Source organism: Protopterus annectens, chromosome 15.part0, assembly GCF_019279795.1.
Source record: "Protopterus annectens isolate FY-2018-M chromosome 15.part0, PAN1.0, whole genome shotgun sequence".
Taxonomy (NCBI): domain Eukaryota; kingdom Metazoa; phylum Chordata; order Ceratodontiformes; family Protopteridae; genus Protopterus; species Protopterus annectens.
Genome location: NC_056749.1, coordinates 42123051 through 42137436, shown reverse-complemented (window position 1 = coordinate 42137436; position 14386 = coordinate 42123051). Strand labels below are relative to the sequence as shown.

The 14386-nt window shown below is 44.8% G+C and overlaps 1 protein-coding gene across 1 annotated transcript in view; it reads left to right on the top strand.

The window, feature by feature from the left end:
* Positions 1-11071, top strand: part of LOC122789783 (trichohyalin-like) — a 42512-nt gene extending 31441 nt beyond the window's left edge. Inside the window, 3 exon segments of the mRNA XM_044057224.1 lie at positions 731-1756; positions 5203-5634; positions 10042-11071. Of these exon segments, the coding sequence (XP_043913159.1) occupies positions 731-1756; positions 5203-5634; positions 10042-11071 (2488 nt within the window).
* Positions 11072-14386: the final 3315 nt, after the last annotated feature.

Genomic DNA, 14386 nt, shown 5'->3' with positions numbered 1-14386 from the left:
GGTCAGAGGAGGTGAAGGATAAGAGTAGGTCAGAGGAGCTCAAGGATAAATGTAGGTCAGAAGAGGTGAAGGATGACAGTAGGTCAGAGAAGGTGAAGGATAAAGGTAGGCCAGAGGAGATCAAGGATAAGAGTAGGTCAGAAGAGCTCAAGGATAAGAGTAGGTCAGAGGAAGTGAAGGATAAGAGTAGGTAAGAGGAGGTCAAGGAGAAAAGAAGGTCAGAGGAGGTGAAGGATAGCAGTAGGTCAGAGGAGGTGAAGGATAAGAGTAGGTCAGCGGTGCTCAAGGATAAGAGTAGGTCATAGGAGGTGAAGGATAAGAGTAGGTCAGAGGAGCTCAAGGATAAGAGTAGGTCAGAGGAGCTCAAGGATAAGAGTAGGTCAGAGGTGGTCAAGGATAAGAGTAGGTTTGAGGAGCTCAAGGATAAGAGTAGATCAGAGGAGGTGAAGTATAATAGTAGGTCAGAGGAGCTCAAGGATAAGAGTAGGTCAGAGGAGGTGAACGATAAGAGTAAGTCAGAGGAGATAAAGGATAAGAGTAGGTCAGAGGAGCTCAAGGATAAGAGTAGGTCTGAAGTGCTCAAGGATAAGAGTAGGTCAGAGTAGGTGAAGGATAAGAGTAGGTCAGAGGAGCTCAAGGATAAGAGTAGGTAAGAAGAGGTGAAGGATAAGAGTAGGTCAGAGGAGGAAAAGGATAAGAGTAGGTCAGAGGAGCTCAAGGATAACAATAGGTCAGAGGAGGTGAAGGATAAGAGTAGGTCAGAGGAGGTCAAGGATAAATGTAGGTCAGAGGAGGTGAAGGATAACAGTAGGTCAGAGAAGGTGAAGGATAAAAGTAGGCCAGAGGAGATTAAAGATAAGGGTAGGTTAGAGGAGGTAAAGGATAACAGTTGGTCAGAGGAGGTGAAGGATAAGAGTAGGTCTGAGGAGATCAAGGATAAGAGTAGTTTAGAAGAACTCATGGATAAAAGTAGGTCAGAGGTGGTGAAGAATAAGAGTAGGTCAGAGGAGGTCAAGGATAAGAGAAGGTCAGAGGAGGTCAAGTATAACAGTAGCTCAGAGGAGGTGAAGGATAAGTGTAGGTCAGAGGTGCACAAGGATAAGTGTATGTCAAAGAAGGTGAATGATAAGAGTAGGTCAGAGGAGGTCAAGGATAAAAGTAGGTCAGAGGAGCTCAAGGATAAGAGTAGGTCAGCGGAGGTCATGGATAAGAGTAGGTCAGAGGAGCTCAAAGATAAGAGTAGGTCAGAGGAGGTGAAGGATAAGTGTAGGTCAGAGGTGCACAAGGATAAGAGTAGGTCAAAGAAGGTGAATGATAAGAGTAGGTCAGAGGAGCTCAAGGATAAGAGTAGCTCAGAGGAGCTCAATGATAAGGGTAGGTTAGAGGAGGTAAAGGATAACAGTTGGTCAGAGGAGGTGAAGGATAAGAGTAGGTCTGAGGAGATCAAGGATAAGAGTAGTTTAGAAGAACTCATGGATAAAAGTAGGTCAGAGGTGGTGAAGAATAAGAGTAGGTCAGAGGAGGTCAAGGATAAGAGAAGGTCAGAGGAGGTCAAGTATAACAGTAGCTCAGAGGAGGTGAAGGATAAGAGTAGATCAGAGGAGCTCAAGGATAAGAGTAGGTCAGAGGAGGTGAAGTATAAAAGTAGGTCAGGGGAGGTCAAGGTTACGTGTAGGTCAGAAGAGCTCAAGGATAAGAGTAGGTCAGAAAAGGTCAAGGATAAGAGTAGGTCAGTGGAGCTCAAGGATAACAGTAGGTAAGTGGAGGTCAAGGATAAGAGTAGGTCAGAGGAGGTCAAGTTTAAAAATAGGTCAGAGGAGATCAAGAATAACAGTAGGTCAGAGGAGGTGAAGGATAAGAGTAGGTAAGAGGAGGTCAATGATATTAGTAGGTCAGAGGAGCTCAAGAATAAGAGTAGTTCAGAGGAGGTCAAGGATAAGAGTAGGTCAGAGGAGCTCAAGGATAAGAGTAGGCCAGAGGAGCTCAGGGGCAAGAGTAGGTCAGAGGAGGTGACGGATAAGAAAAAGTCAGAGGAGGTCAAGTATAAGTGTAGGTTATAGGAGGTCAAGGATAAGAGCAGGTCAGAGAAGCTTAAGTATAACAGTAGGTCAGAGGAAGTGAAGGATAAGAGGTCAAAGCAGCTCAAGGATAAGGGTAGGTCAGGGGGGGTGAAGGATAAGAGTAGGTCAGAGGAGGTCATGGATAAGAGTAGGTTAGAGGAGGTCAAGGATAAGAGCAGGTCAGAGAAGCTTAAGTATAAGAGTAGGTCAGAAGAAGTGAAGGATAAGAGGTCAAAGTAACTCAAGGATAAGGGTAGGTCAGAGGAGGTGAATGATAAGAGTAGGTCAGAGGAAGTCAAGGAAAAGAGTAGGTCAGAGGAACTCTAGGATATCAGTAGATCAGAGGAGGTGAAGGATAAGTGTAGGTCAGAGGAGCTCAAGGATAAGAGTAGGACAGAGGTGCTCAAGGATAAGAGTAGGTCAGAGGAGCTCAAGGATAAATGTAGGTCAGAGGAGGTCAAGGATAAGAGTAGGTCAGAGGAGGTCAAGTATAAAAATAGGTCAGAGGAGATCAAGGATAACAGTAGGTCAGAGGAGATGAAGGATAAGAGTAGGTCAGAGGAGGTCAATGATAAGAGATGGTCAGAGGAAGTCAAGGAAAAGAGTAGGTCAGAGGAACTCTAGGATATCAGTAGATCAGAGGAGGTGAAGGATAAGTGTAGGTCAGAGGAGCTCAAGGATAAGAGTAGGACAGAGGTGCTCAAGGATAAGAGTAGGTCAGAGGAGCTCAAGGATAAATGTAGGTCAGAGGAGGTCAAGGATAAGAGTAGGTCAGAGGAGGTCAAGTATAAAAATAGGTCAGAGGAGATCAAGGATAAGAGTAGGTCAGAGGAGATGAAGGATAAGAGTAGGTCAGAGGAGGTCAATGATAAGAGACGGTCATAAGAGGTGAAGGATAACTGTAGGTCAGAGGAGGTCAAGGATAAGAGTAGGTCAGAGGAGCTCAAGGATTATAGTAGGTCAGAGCAGGTCAAGGATAAGAGTAGGTCAGAGGATCTCAAGGATAAGTGTAGGTCAGAGGAGGTGAAGTATAAGAATATGTCAGAGGAGCTCAAGGATAAGAGTAGGTTAGAGGAGGTGAAGGATAAGAGTAGGTCAGAGTTGGTGAAGGATAAGAGTAGGTCTGAGGAGATCAAGGATAAGAGTTGGTCAGAAGAGTTCAAGGATAAAAGTAGGTCAGAGGAGGTGATGAGTAAGAGTAGGTCAGAGGAGGTCAAGGATAAGACAAGGTCAGATGAGGTCAAGAATAACAGTAGGTCAGAGGGGGTGAAGGATAAGAGTAGGTCTGAGGAGATCAAGGATAAGAGTAGGTCAGAAGAGCTCAAGTATAAAAGTAGGCCAGGGGAGGTGAAGAATAAGTGCAGGTCAGAAGAGCTCAAGGATAAAAGTAGGTCAGAGGAGGTCAAGGATAAGAGTAGGTCAGAGGAGGTCAAAAATAAGAGTAGGTCAGAGGAGGTGAAGGATAAGAGTAGGTTAGAGCAGGTGAAGGATAAGAGTAGGTCTGAGGAGCTGAAGGATAAGAGTAGGTCAGAGGAGGTCAAGGATAAGAGTTGGTCAGAGGAGGTCAAGTATAAAAATAGGTCAGAGGAGATCAAGGATAACAGTAGGTCAGAGGAGATGAAGGATAAGAGTAGGTCAGAGGAGGTCAATGATAAGAGAAGGTCAGAGGAGGTCAACGATAACAGTAGGTCAGAGGAAGTGATGGATAAGGGTAGGTTAGAGGAGCTAAAGGATAAGAGTAGGTCAGAGGAGGTCAAGGATAAGAGTAGGGTTGAGGAGCTCAAGGATAAGAGTAGATCAGAGGAGGTGAAGTATAATAGTAGGTCAGAGGAGCTCAAGGATAACAGTAGGACAGAGCAGGTGAAGGATAAGAGTAGGTCAGAGGAGCTCAAGGATAAGAGTAGGTAAGAAGAGGTGAAGGATAAGAGTAGGTCAGAGGAGGAAAAGGATAAGAGTAGGTCAGAGGAGCTCAAGGATAACAGTAGGTCAGAGGAGGTGAAGGATAGCAGTAGGTCAGAGAAGGTGAAGGATAAAAGTAGGCCAGAGGAAATCAAGGATAAGAGTAGGTCAGAAGAGCTCACGGATAGGAGTAGGTCAGAGGAGGAGAAGGTTAAGAGTAGGTCAGAGGAGGTCAAGGAGAAAAGAAGGTCAGAGGAGGTGAAGGATAACAGTAGGTCAGAGGTGCACAAGGATAAGAGTAGGTCAGAGGAGGTGAAGGATAAGAGTAGGTCAGAGGTGCTTAAGGATAAGAGTAGGTCAGAGGAGGTGAAGGATAAGAGTTGGTCAGAGGAGCTCAAGGATAAGAGTAGGTCAGAGGAGGTGAAGGATAGGAGTAGGTCAGAGGAGCTCAAGGATAAGAGTAGGTCAGAGGAGCTCACGGGTAAGAGTAGGTCAGAGGAGGTGAAGGATAAGAGTAAGTCAGAGGAGATAAAGGATAAGAGTTGGTCAGAGGAGCTCAAGGATAAGAGTAGGTCAGAAGAACTCAAGGATAAAAGTAGGTCAGAGGATGTGAAGAATAAGAGTAGGTCAGAGGAGGTCAAGGATAAGAGAAGGTCAGAGGAGGTCAAGGATAACAGTAGGTCAGAGGAGGTGAAGGATAAGAGTAGGTCAGAGGAGGTGAAGGATAAGAGTAGGTCAGAGGAGGTCAAGGTTATGTAGGTCAGAAGAGCTCAAGGATAAGAGTAGGTCAAAAAGTCAAGGATTAGAGTATGTCAGAAGAGCTCAAGGATAAAAAGTAGGTCAGAGGAGGTCAAGGATAAGAGAAAGTCAGAGAAGGTCAAGGATAACAGTAGGTCAGAGGAGTGAAGGATAAGAGTAAATCAGAGGAGCTTAAGGCTAAGTGTAGGTCAGAGGAGGTGAAGGATATGAGTAGGTCAAAGGAGGTCAAGGGTAAGTGTAAGTCAGAGGAGGTCAAGGATAAGAGTAGGTCAGAGGAACTCAAGGATTAGAGTAGGTCAGAGGAGGTGAAGGATAAGAGTAGGTCAGAGGTGGAAAAGGATAAGTGTAGGTTAGAGGAGGAAAATGATAAGAGTAGGTCAGAGGAGCTCAAGGATAAGAGTAGGTCAGAGAAGGTGAAGGATAAGAGTAGGTCAGAGGAGGTCAAGGATAAGAGTAGGTCAGATTAGCTCAAGGATAAGAGTAGGTCAGAGGAGGTCAAGGATAAGAGTAGGGATGAGGAGCTCAAGGATAAGAGTAGATCAGAGGAGGTGAAGTATAATAGTAGGTCCGAGGAGCTCAAGGATAAGAGTAGGACAGAGCAGGTGAAAGGTAAGAGTAGGTCAGAGCAGCTCAAGGATAAGAGTAGGTCAGAGGAGGAATAGGATAAGAGTAGGTCAGAGGAGCTCAAGGATAACAGTAGGTCAGAGGAGGTGAAGGATAAGAGTAGGTCAGAGGAGGTCAAGGATAATTGTAGGTCAGAGAAGGTGAAAGATAGCAGTAGGTCAGAGAAGGTGAAGGATAAAAGTAGGCCAGAGGAAATCAAGGATAAGAGTAGGTCAGAAGAGCTCACAGATAGGAGTAGGTCAGAGGAGGAGAAGGTTAAGAGTAGGTCAGAGGAGGTCAAGGAGAAAAGAAGGTCAGAGGAGGTAAAGGATAACAGTAGGTCAGAGGTGCACAAGGATAAGAGTAGGTCAGAGGAGGTGAAGGATAAGAGTAGGTCAGAGGTGCTCAAGGATAAGAGTAGGTCAGAGGAGGTGAAGGATAAGAGTAGGTCAGAGGATGTCAAGGATAAATGTAGGTCAGAGGAGCTCAAGGATAAGAGTAGGTCAGAGGAGGTCAAGGATAAGAGTAGGTCAGAGGAGCTCAAGGATAAGTGTAGGTCAGAGGAGGTGAAGTATAAGAGTAGGTCAGAGGAGCTCAAGGATAAGAGTAGGTCAGAGGAGGTGAAGGATAAGAGTTGGTCAGAGGAGCTCAAGGATAAGGGTAGGTTAGAGGCGGTAAAGGATAACAGTTGGTCAGAGGAGGTGAAGGAAAGAGTAGGTCTGAGGAGATCAAGGATAAGAGTAGTTTAGAAGAACTCAAGGATAAAAGTAGGTCATAGGTGGTGAAGAATAAGAGTAGGCCAGAGGAGGTCATGGACAAGAGAAGGTCAGAGGAGGTCAAGGATAAGAGAAGGTCAGAGGATGTCAAGGATAACAGTAGGTCAGAGGAGGTGAAGGATTAGAGTAAATCAGAGGAGCTCAGGGCAAAGTGTAGGTCAGAGGAGGGGAAAGATATGAGTAGGTCAAAGGAGGTCAAGGTTATGTGTAGGTCAGAGGAGGTCAAGGATAAGCGTAGGTCAGAGGACCTCAAGGATAACAGTAAGTCAGAGGAGGTGACGGATAAGAGTAGGTCACAGGTGGAAAAGGATAAGAGTAGGTCAGATGAGGAAAAGGATAAGAGTAGGTCAGAGGAGGTGAAGGATAAAAGTAGGTCAGAGGAGATCAAGGATAAGGGTAGGTCAGAAGAGCTCAAGGATAACAGTAGGTCAGAGGAGGTGAAGGATAAGTGTAGGTCAGAGGAGGTCAAGGATAAGAGAAGGTCATAATAGGTGAAGGATAACAGTGAAGGATAACAGTAGGTCAGAGGAGCTGAAGGATAAGAGTAGGTCAGAGAAGGTGAAGGATAAGAGCAGGTCAGAGGAGGTGAAGGATAAGAGCAAGTCAGAGGAGATAAAGGATAAGAGTTGTCAGAGGAGCTCAAGGATAAGAGTAGGTCAGAGAAGGTGACGGATAGGAGTAGGTCAGAGGAGCTCAAGGATAAGGGTAGGTTAGAGGAGGTGAAGGATAACAATAGGTCAGAGGAGCTCAAGGATAAGGGTAATTTAGAGGAGGTGAAGGATAAAAGTAGGTCAGAGGAGGTGAAGGATAAGAGTAGGTCTGAGGAGATCAAGGATAAGAGTAGGTCAGAAGACCTCAAGGATAAAAGTAGGTCAGAGGATGTGAAGAATAAGAGTAGGTCAGAGGAGGCGAAGGATAAGAGAAGGTCAGAGAAGGTCAAGGATAACAGTAGGTCAGAGGAGGTGAAGGATAAGAGTAAGTCAGAGGAGCTCAAGGATAAGAGTAGGTCAGAGCAGGTGAAGGATAACAGTAGGTCAGAGGAGGTCAAGGTTAAGTGTAGGTCAGACGATCTCAAGGATAAGAGTAGGTCAGAAAAGGTCAACGATTAGAGTAGGTCAGAAGAGCTCAAGGATAAAAGTAGGTCAGAGGAGGTCAAGGATAAGAGAAGGTCAGAGAAGGTCAAGGATAACAGTAGGTCAGAGGAGTGAAGGATAAGAGTAAATCAGAGGAGCTCAATTCTAAGTGTAGGTCAGAGGAGGTGAAGGATATGAGTAGGTCAAAGGAGGTCAAGGGTAAGTGTAAGTCAGAGGAGGTCAAGGATAAGAGTAGGCCAGAGGAACTCAAGGATAAGAGTAGGTCAGAGGAGGTGAAGGATAAGAGTAGGTCAGAGGTGGAAAGGATAAGAGTTGGTTAGAGGAGGAGAAGGATAAGAGTAGGTCAGAGGAGTTCAAGGATAACTGTAGGTCAGAAGAGGTGAAGGATAAGAGTAAGTCAGAGGATCTCAAGGATAAAAAGTAGGTCAGAGGAGGTGAAGGATATGAGTAGGTCAGTAGAGGTCATGGAAAAAGAAGGTCAGAGGAGGTGAAGGATAGCAGTAGGTCAGAAGTGGTGAAGGATAAGAGTAGGTCAGTGGTGCTCAAGGAGAAGAGTAGGTCAGAGGAGGTGAAGGATAAGAGTAGGTCATAGGAGGTCAAGGATAAGAGTAGGTCAGAGGAGGTCAAAGATAAGAGTAGGGTTGAGGAGCTCAAGGATAAGAGTAGATCAGAGGAGGTGAAGTATAATAGTAGGTCAGAGGAGCTCAAGGATAAGAGTAGGTCAGAGGAGGTGAAGGATAAGAGTAAGTCAGAGGAGATAAAGGATAAGAGTAGGTCAGAGGAGCTCAAGGATAAGAGTAGGTCTGAAGTGCTCAAGGATAAGAGTAGGTCAGAGGAGGTGAAGGATAACAGTAGGTCAGAGGAGCTCAAGGATAAGAGTAGGTAAGAAGAGGTGAAGGATAAGAGTAGGTCAGAGGAGGAAAAGGATAAGAGTAGGTCAGAGGAGCTCAAGGATAAGAGTAGGTAAGAAGAGGTGGAGGATAAGAGTAGGTCAGAGGAGGAAAATGATAAGAGTAGGTCAGAGGAGCTCAAGGATAACAGTAGGTCAGAGGAGGTGAAGGATAAGAGTAGGTCAGAGGAGGTCAAGGATAAATGTAGGCCATTGGAGTTGAAGGATAACAGTAGGTCAGAGGAGGTGAAGGTTAAGAGTAGGCCAGAGGTGCTCAAGGATAAGGGTAGGTCAGAAGAGCTCACGGATAGGAGTAGGTCAGAGGAGGTCAAGGAGAAAAGAAGGTCAGAGGAAGTGAAGGATAACAGTAGGTCAGAGGAGGTGAAGAATAAGAGTAGGTCAGCGGTGCTCAAGGATAAGAATATGTCAGAGGAGGTGAAGGATAAGAGTAGGTCAGAGGAGGTCACGGATAAGAGTAGGTCAGAGGAGCTCAAGGATAAGAGTAGGTCAGAGGAGGTGAAGTATAAGAGTAGGTCAGAGGAGCTCAAGGATAAGAGTAGGTCAGAGGAGGTGAAGGATAAGGATAGGTTAGAGGAGGTAAAGGATAACAGTTGATCATAGGAGGTGAAGGATAAGAGTAGTTCAGAGGAGCTCAAGGATAAGAGTAGGTCAGAGGAGGTGAAGGATAAGAGTAAGTCAGAGGAGATAAAGAATAAAAGTTGGTCAGAGGAGCTCAAGGATAAGGGTAGGTTAGAGGAGGTAAAGGATAACAGTAGGTCAGAGGATATGAATGATAAGTGTAGGTCAGAGGAGCTCAAGGAGAAAAGAAGGTTAGTTGAGTTGAAGGATAACAGTAGGTCAGAGGAGGTCAAGGATAAGTGAAGGTCAGAGGAGGTCAAGGATAAGAAAAGGTCAGAGGAGGTCAAGGATAAGAAAAGGTCAGAGGATGTTAAGGATAACAGTAGGTCAGAGGAGGTGAAGGATAAGATAAATCAGAGGAGCTCAAGGCTAAGTGTAGGTCAGAGGAGGTGAAGGATATGAGTAGGTCAAAGGGGGTCAAGGGTAAGTGTAAGTCAGAGGAGGTCAAGGATAAGAGTAGGTCAGAGGAACTTAAGGATAAGAGTAGGTCAGAGGAGGTGAAGGATAAGAGTAGGTCAGAGGTGGAAAAGGATGAGTAGGTTAGAGGAGGAAAAGGATAAGAGTAGGTCAGAGGAGCTCAAGGATAACAGTAGGTCAGAGGAGGTGAAGGATAAGAGTAGGTCAGAGGAGCTCAAGGATAAATGTAGGTCAGAAGAGGTGAAGGATGACAGTAGGTCAGAGAAGGTGAAGGATAAAGGTAGGCCAGAGGAGATCAAGGATAAGAGTAGGTCAGAAGAGCTCAAGGATAAGAGTAGGTCAGAGGAAGTGAAGGATAAGAGTAGGTAAGAGGAGGTCAAGGAGAAAAGAAGGTCAGAGGAGGTGAAGGATAGCAGTAGGTCAGAGGAGGTGAAGGATAAGAGTAGGTCAGCGGTGCTCAAGGATAAGAGTAGGTCATAGGAGGTGAAGGATAAGAGTAGGTCAGAGGAGCTCAAGGATAAGAGTAGGTCAGAGGAGCTCAAGGATAAGAGTAGGTCAGAGGTGGTCAAGGATAAGAGTAGGTTTGAGGAGCTCAAGGATAAGAGTAGATCAGAGGAGGTGAAGTATAATAGTAGGTCAGAGGAGCTCAAGGATAAGAGTAGGTCAGAGGAGGTGAACGATAAGAGTAAGTCAGAGGAGATAAAGGATAAGAGTAGGTCAGAGGAGCTCACGGATAAGAGTAGGTCTGAAGTGCTCAAGGATAAGAGTAGGTCAGAGTAGGTGAAGGATAAGAGTAGGTCAGAGGAGCTCAAGGATAAGAGTAGGTAAGAAGAGGTGAAGGATAAGAGTAGGTCAGAGGAGGAAAAGGATAAGAGTAGGTCAGAGGAGCTCAAGGATAACAATAGGTCAGAGGAGGTGAAGGATAAGAGTAGGTCAGAGGAGGTCAAGGATAAATGTAGGTCAGAGGAGGTGAAGGATAACAGTAGGTCAGAGAAGGTGAAGGATAAAAGTAGGCCAGAGGAGATTAAGGATAAGGGTAGGTTAGAGGAGGTAAAGGATAACAGTTGGTCAGAGGAGGTGAAGGATAAGAGTAGGTCTGAGGAGATCAAGGATAAGAGTAGTTTAGAAGAACTCATGGATAAAAGTAGGTCAGAGGTGGTGAAGAATAAGAGTAGGTCAGAGGAGGTCAAGGATAAGAGAAGGTCAGAGGAGGTCAAGTATAACAGTAGCTCAGAGGAGGTGAAGGATAAGTGTAGGTCAGAGGTGCACAAGGATAAGAGTAGGTCAAAGAAGGTGAATGATAAGAGTAGGTCAGAGGAGGTCAAGGATAAAAGTAGGTCAGAGGAGCTCAAGGATAAGAGTAGGTCAGCGGAGGTCATGGATAAGAGTAGGTCAGAGGAGCTCAAAGATAAGAGTAGGTCAGAGGAGGTGAAGGATAAGTGTAGGTCAGAGGTGCACAAGGATAAGAGTAGGTCAAAGAAGGTGAATGATAAGAGTAGGTCAGAGGAGCTCAAGGATAAGAGTAGCTCAGAGGAGCTCAATGATAAGGGTAGGTTAGAGGAGGTAAAGGATAACAGTTGGTCAGAGGAGGTGAAGGATAAGAGTAGGTCTGAGGAGATCAAGGATAAGAGTAGTTTAGAAGAACTCATGGATAAAAGTAGGTCAGAGGTGGTGAAGAATAAGAGTAGGTCAGAGGAGGTCAAGGATAAGAGAAGGTCAGAGGAGGTCAAGTATAACAGTAGCTCAGAGGAGGTGAAGGATAAGAGTAGATCAGAGGAGCTCAAGGATAAGAGTAGGTCAGAGGAGGTGAAGTATAAAAGTAGGTCAGGGGAGGTCAAGGTTACGTGTAGGTCAGAAGAGCTCAAGGATAAGAGTAGGTCAGAAAAGGTCAAGGATAAGAGTAGGTCAGTGGAGCTCAAGGATAACAGTAGGTAAGTGGAGGTCAAGGATAAGAGTAGGTCAGAGGAGGTCAAGTTTAAAAATAGGTCAGAGGAGATCAAGAATAACAGTAGGTCAGAGGAGGTGAAGGATAAGAGTAGGTAAGAGGAGGTCAATGATATTAGTAGGTCAGAGGAGCTCAAGAATAAGAGTAGTTCAGAGGAGGTCAAGGATAAGAGTAGGTCAGAGGAGCTCAAGGATAAGAGTAGGCCAGAGGAGCTCAGGGGCAAGAGTAGGTCAGAGGAGGTGACGGATAAGAAAAAGTCAGAGGAGGTCAAGTATAAGTGTAGGTTATAGGAGGTCAAGGATAAGAGCAGGTCAGAGAAGCTTAAGTATAACAGTAGGTCAGAGGAAGTGAAGGATAAGAGGTCAAAGCAGCTCAAGGATAAGGGTAGGTCAGGGGGGGTGAAGGATAAGAGTAGGTCAGAGGAGGTCATGGATAAGAGTAGGTTAGAGGAGGTCAAGGATAAGAGCAGGTCAGAGAAGCTTAAGTATAAGAGTAGGTCAGAAGAAGTGAAGGATAAGAGGTCAAAGTAACTCAAGGATAAGGGTAGGTCAGAGGAGGTGAATGATAAGAGTAGGTCAGAGGAAGTCAAGGAAAAGAGTAGGTCAGAGGAACTCTAGGATATCAGTAGATCAGAGGAGGTGAAGGATAAGTGTAGGTCAGAGGAGCTCAAGGATAAGAGTAGGACAGAGGTGCTCAAGGATAAGAGTAGGTCAGAGGAGCTCAAGGATAAATGTAGGTCAGAGGAGGTCAAGGATAAGAGTAGGTCAGAGGAGGTCAAGTATAAAATAGGTCAGAGGAGATCAAGGATAACAGTAGGTCAGAGGAGATGAAGGATAAGAGTAGGTCAGAGGAGGTCAATGATAAGAGACGGTCAGAGGAAGTCAAGGAAAAGAGTAGGTCAGAGGAACTCTAGGATATCAGTAGATCAGAGGAGGTGAAGGATAAGTGTAGGTCAGAGGAGCTCAAGGATAAGAGTAGGACAGAGGTGCTCAAGGATAAGAGTAGGTCAGAGGAGCTCAAGGATAAATGTAGGTCAGAGGAGGTCAAGGATAAGAGTAGGTCAGAGGAGGTCAAGTATAAAAATAGGTCAGAGGAGATCAAGGATAAGAGTAGGTCAGAGGAGATGAAGGATAAGAGTAGGTCAGAGGAGGTCAATGATAAGAGACGGTCATAAGAGGTGAAGGATAACTGTAGGTCAGAGGAGGTCAAGGATAAGAGTAGGTCAGAGGAGCTCAAGGATTATAGTAGGTCAGAGCAGGTCAAGGATAAGAGTAGGTCAGAGGATCTCAAGGATAAGTGTAGGTCAGAGGAGGTGAAGTATAAGAATATGTCAGAGGAGCTCAAGGATAAGAGTAGGTTAGAGGAGGTGAAGGATAAGAGTAGGTCAGAGTTGGTGAAGGATAAGAGTAGGTCTGAGGAGATCAAGGATAAGAGTTGGTCAGAAGAGTTCAAGGATAAAAGTAGGTCAGAGGAGGTGATGAGTAAGAGTAGGTCAGAGGAGGTCAAGGATAAGACAAGGTCAGATGAGGTCAAGAATAACAGTAGGTCAGAGGGGGTGAAGGATAAGAGTAGGTCTGAGGAGATCAAGGATAAGAGTAGGTCAGAAGAGCTCAAGTATAAAAGTAGGCCAGGGGAGGTGAAGAATAAGTGCAGGTCAGAAGAGCTCAAGGATAAAAGTAGGTCAGAGGAGGTCAAGGATAAGAGTAGGTCAGAGGAGGTCAAAAATAAGAGTAGGTCAGAGGAGGTGAAGGATAAGAGTAGGTTAGAGCAGGTGAAGGATAAGAGTAGGTCTGAGGAGCTGAAGGATAAGAGTAGGTCAGAGGAGGTCAAGGATAAGAGTTGGTCAGAGGAGCTCAAGGATAAGTGTTGGTCAGAGGTTCTCAATGATAAGAGTGGGTCAGAGGAGGTGAAGGATAAGAGTAGGTTAGAGGAGATCAAGGATAAGAGAAGGTCAGAGGAGGTCAACGATAACAGTAGGTCAGAGGAAGTGATGGATAAGAGTAGGTTAGAGGAGCTAAAGGATAAGAGTAGGTCAGAGGAGGTGAAGTATAAGAGTAGGTCAGAGGAGATCAAGGATAAGAGAAGGTCAGAGGAGGTCAACGATAACAGTAGGTCAGCGGAAGTGATGGATAAGAGTAGGTTAGAGGAGCTAAAGGATAAGAGTAGGTCAGAGGAGGTGAAGTATAAGAGTAGGTCAGAGGAGGTCAAGGATAGGAGGAGGTCAGAGTAGGTCAAGTATAAAAATAGGTCAGAGGAGATCTAGGATAAGGGTAGGTCAGAGCAGGTGAAGGATAAAAGTATATGAAACCAAAAGAGGAACCTTGTTTGCAGAAACCACGCGAAGAAACTCCTTTAAAACCTTAATGCTTTTAATAAAACCACCAACAGAGCGTTTTCGCCACGGAACACCGTGGCTTCATCAGAGGTAATAAAATACACACATAAAAAACTCAATTTATGTCAGGTGAAACAGGAAGTGACACCCTCCTGTTTCCTGTAATACGGCAGCATAGTTTTAAAACCTATACAGGTTAACAAATTTTGTAAAGCAGTTTAGAAAGAGCATAACAAGCATCAAACTAAAACATACAAAACATAATACAAAGTATAAACAGACAATACATGTAACTAGTAAGTGTTGTCTATATGCAAACCCGGAAAATAATGAACAGGTCCAAAAAAATCCTGCATCATTTTCTTAGGTATGTGGAACTAACTAAGCAGTCCCCTTCAAACTTTAGATTATGATCGAATAACTAAAATGAATATCATGAAAAATTATTTAGAATGCGAATAAAAAGAATTAAATATACAGTATTTTTAGGCTAGGACGACCCTGCATAGACTAAATGGATTTAAAGCTCATACCTCAGTAAATCCAAAGTGTGTATATTTGTCCTAAACACTACAACCTATGTTTTTGGTAAAAGTTCACTGACACAGCCCTAAAGGGGACCAAGATTTAACCTGTCAATCGAGTCTGACAGGGATTACCTAAGGTAACTCAATTTCAAACAGGGGCTATGTTACAGTTACTGTTAAGCCCAGGATGGCTAAATGCATCTAAACGCATTGCCATTACAGCTCCCTGTTTTCCAGGATTAGTGAAAAAGGGCCACCCCTAATTTTTACAGGTACGTGGTCAATGGCTATGAATTGGAAGCTGTGACCTGGGTTCAGGGCTATGTGCTTTGCTAATGCATTGTCATCTCTGCTGTTCCTAATTGCATATAAGTGCTCATACATTCTATCTCGGACTGCCTGTCAGTTTTCCCAATGTAGAACCCTTGACAGCAATTGCACAT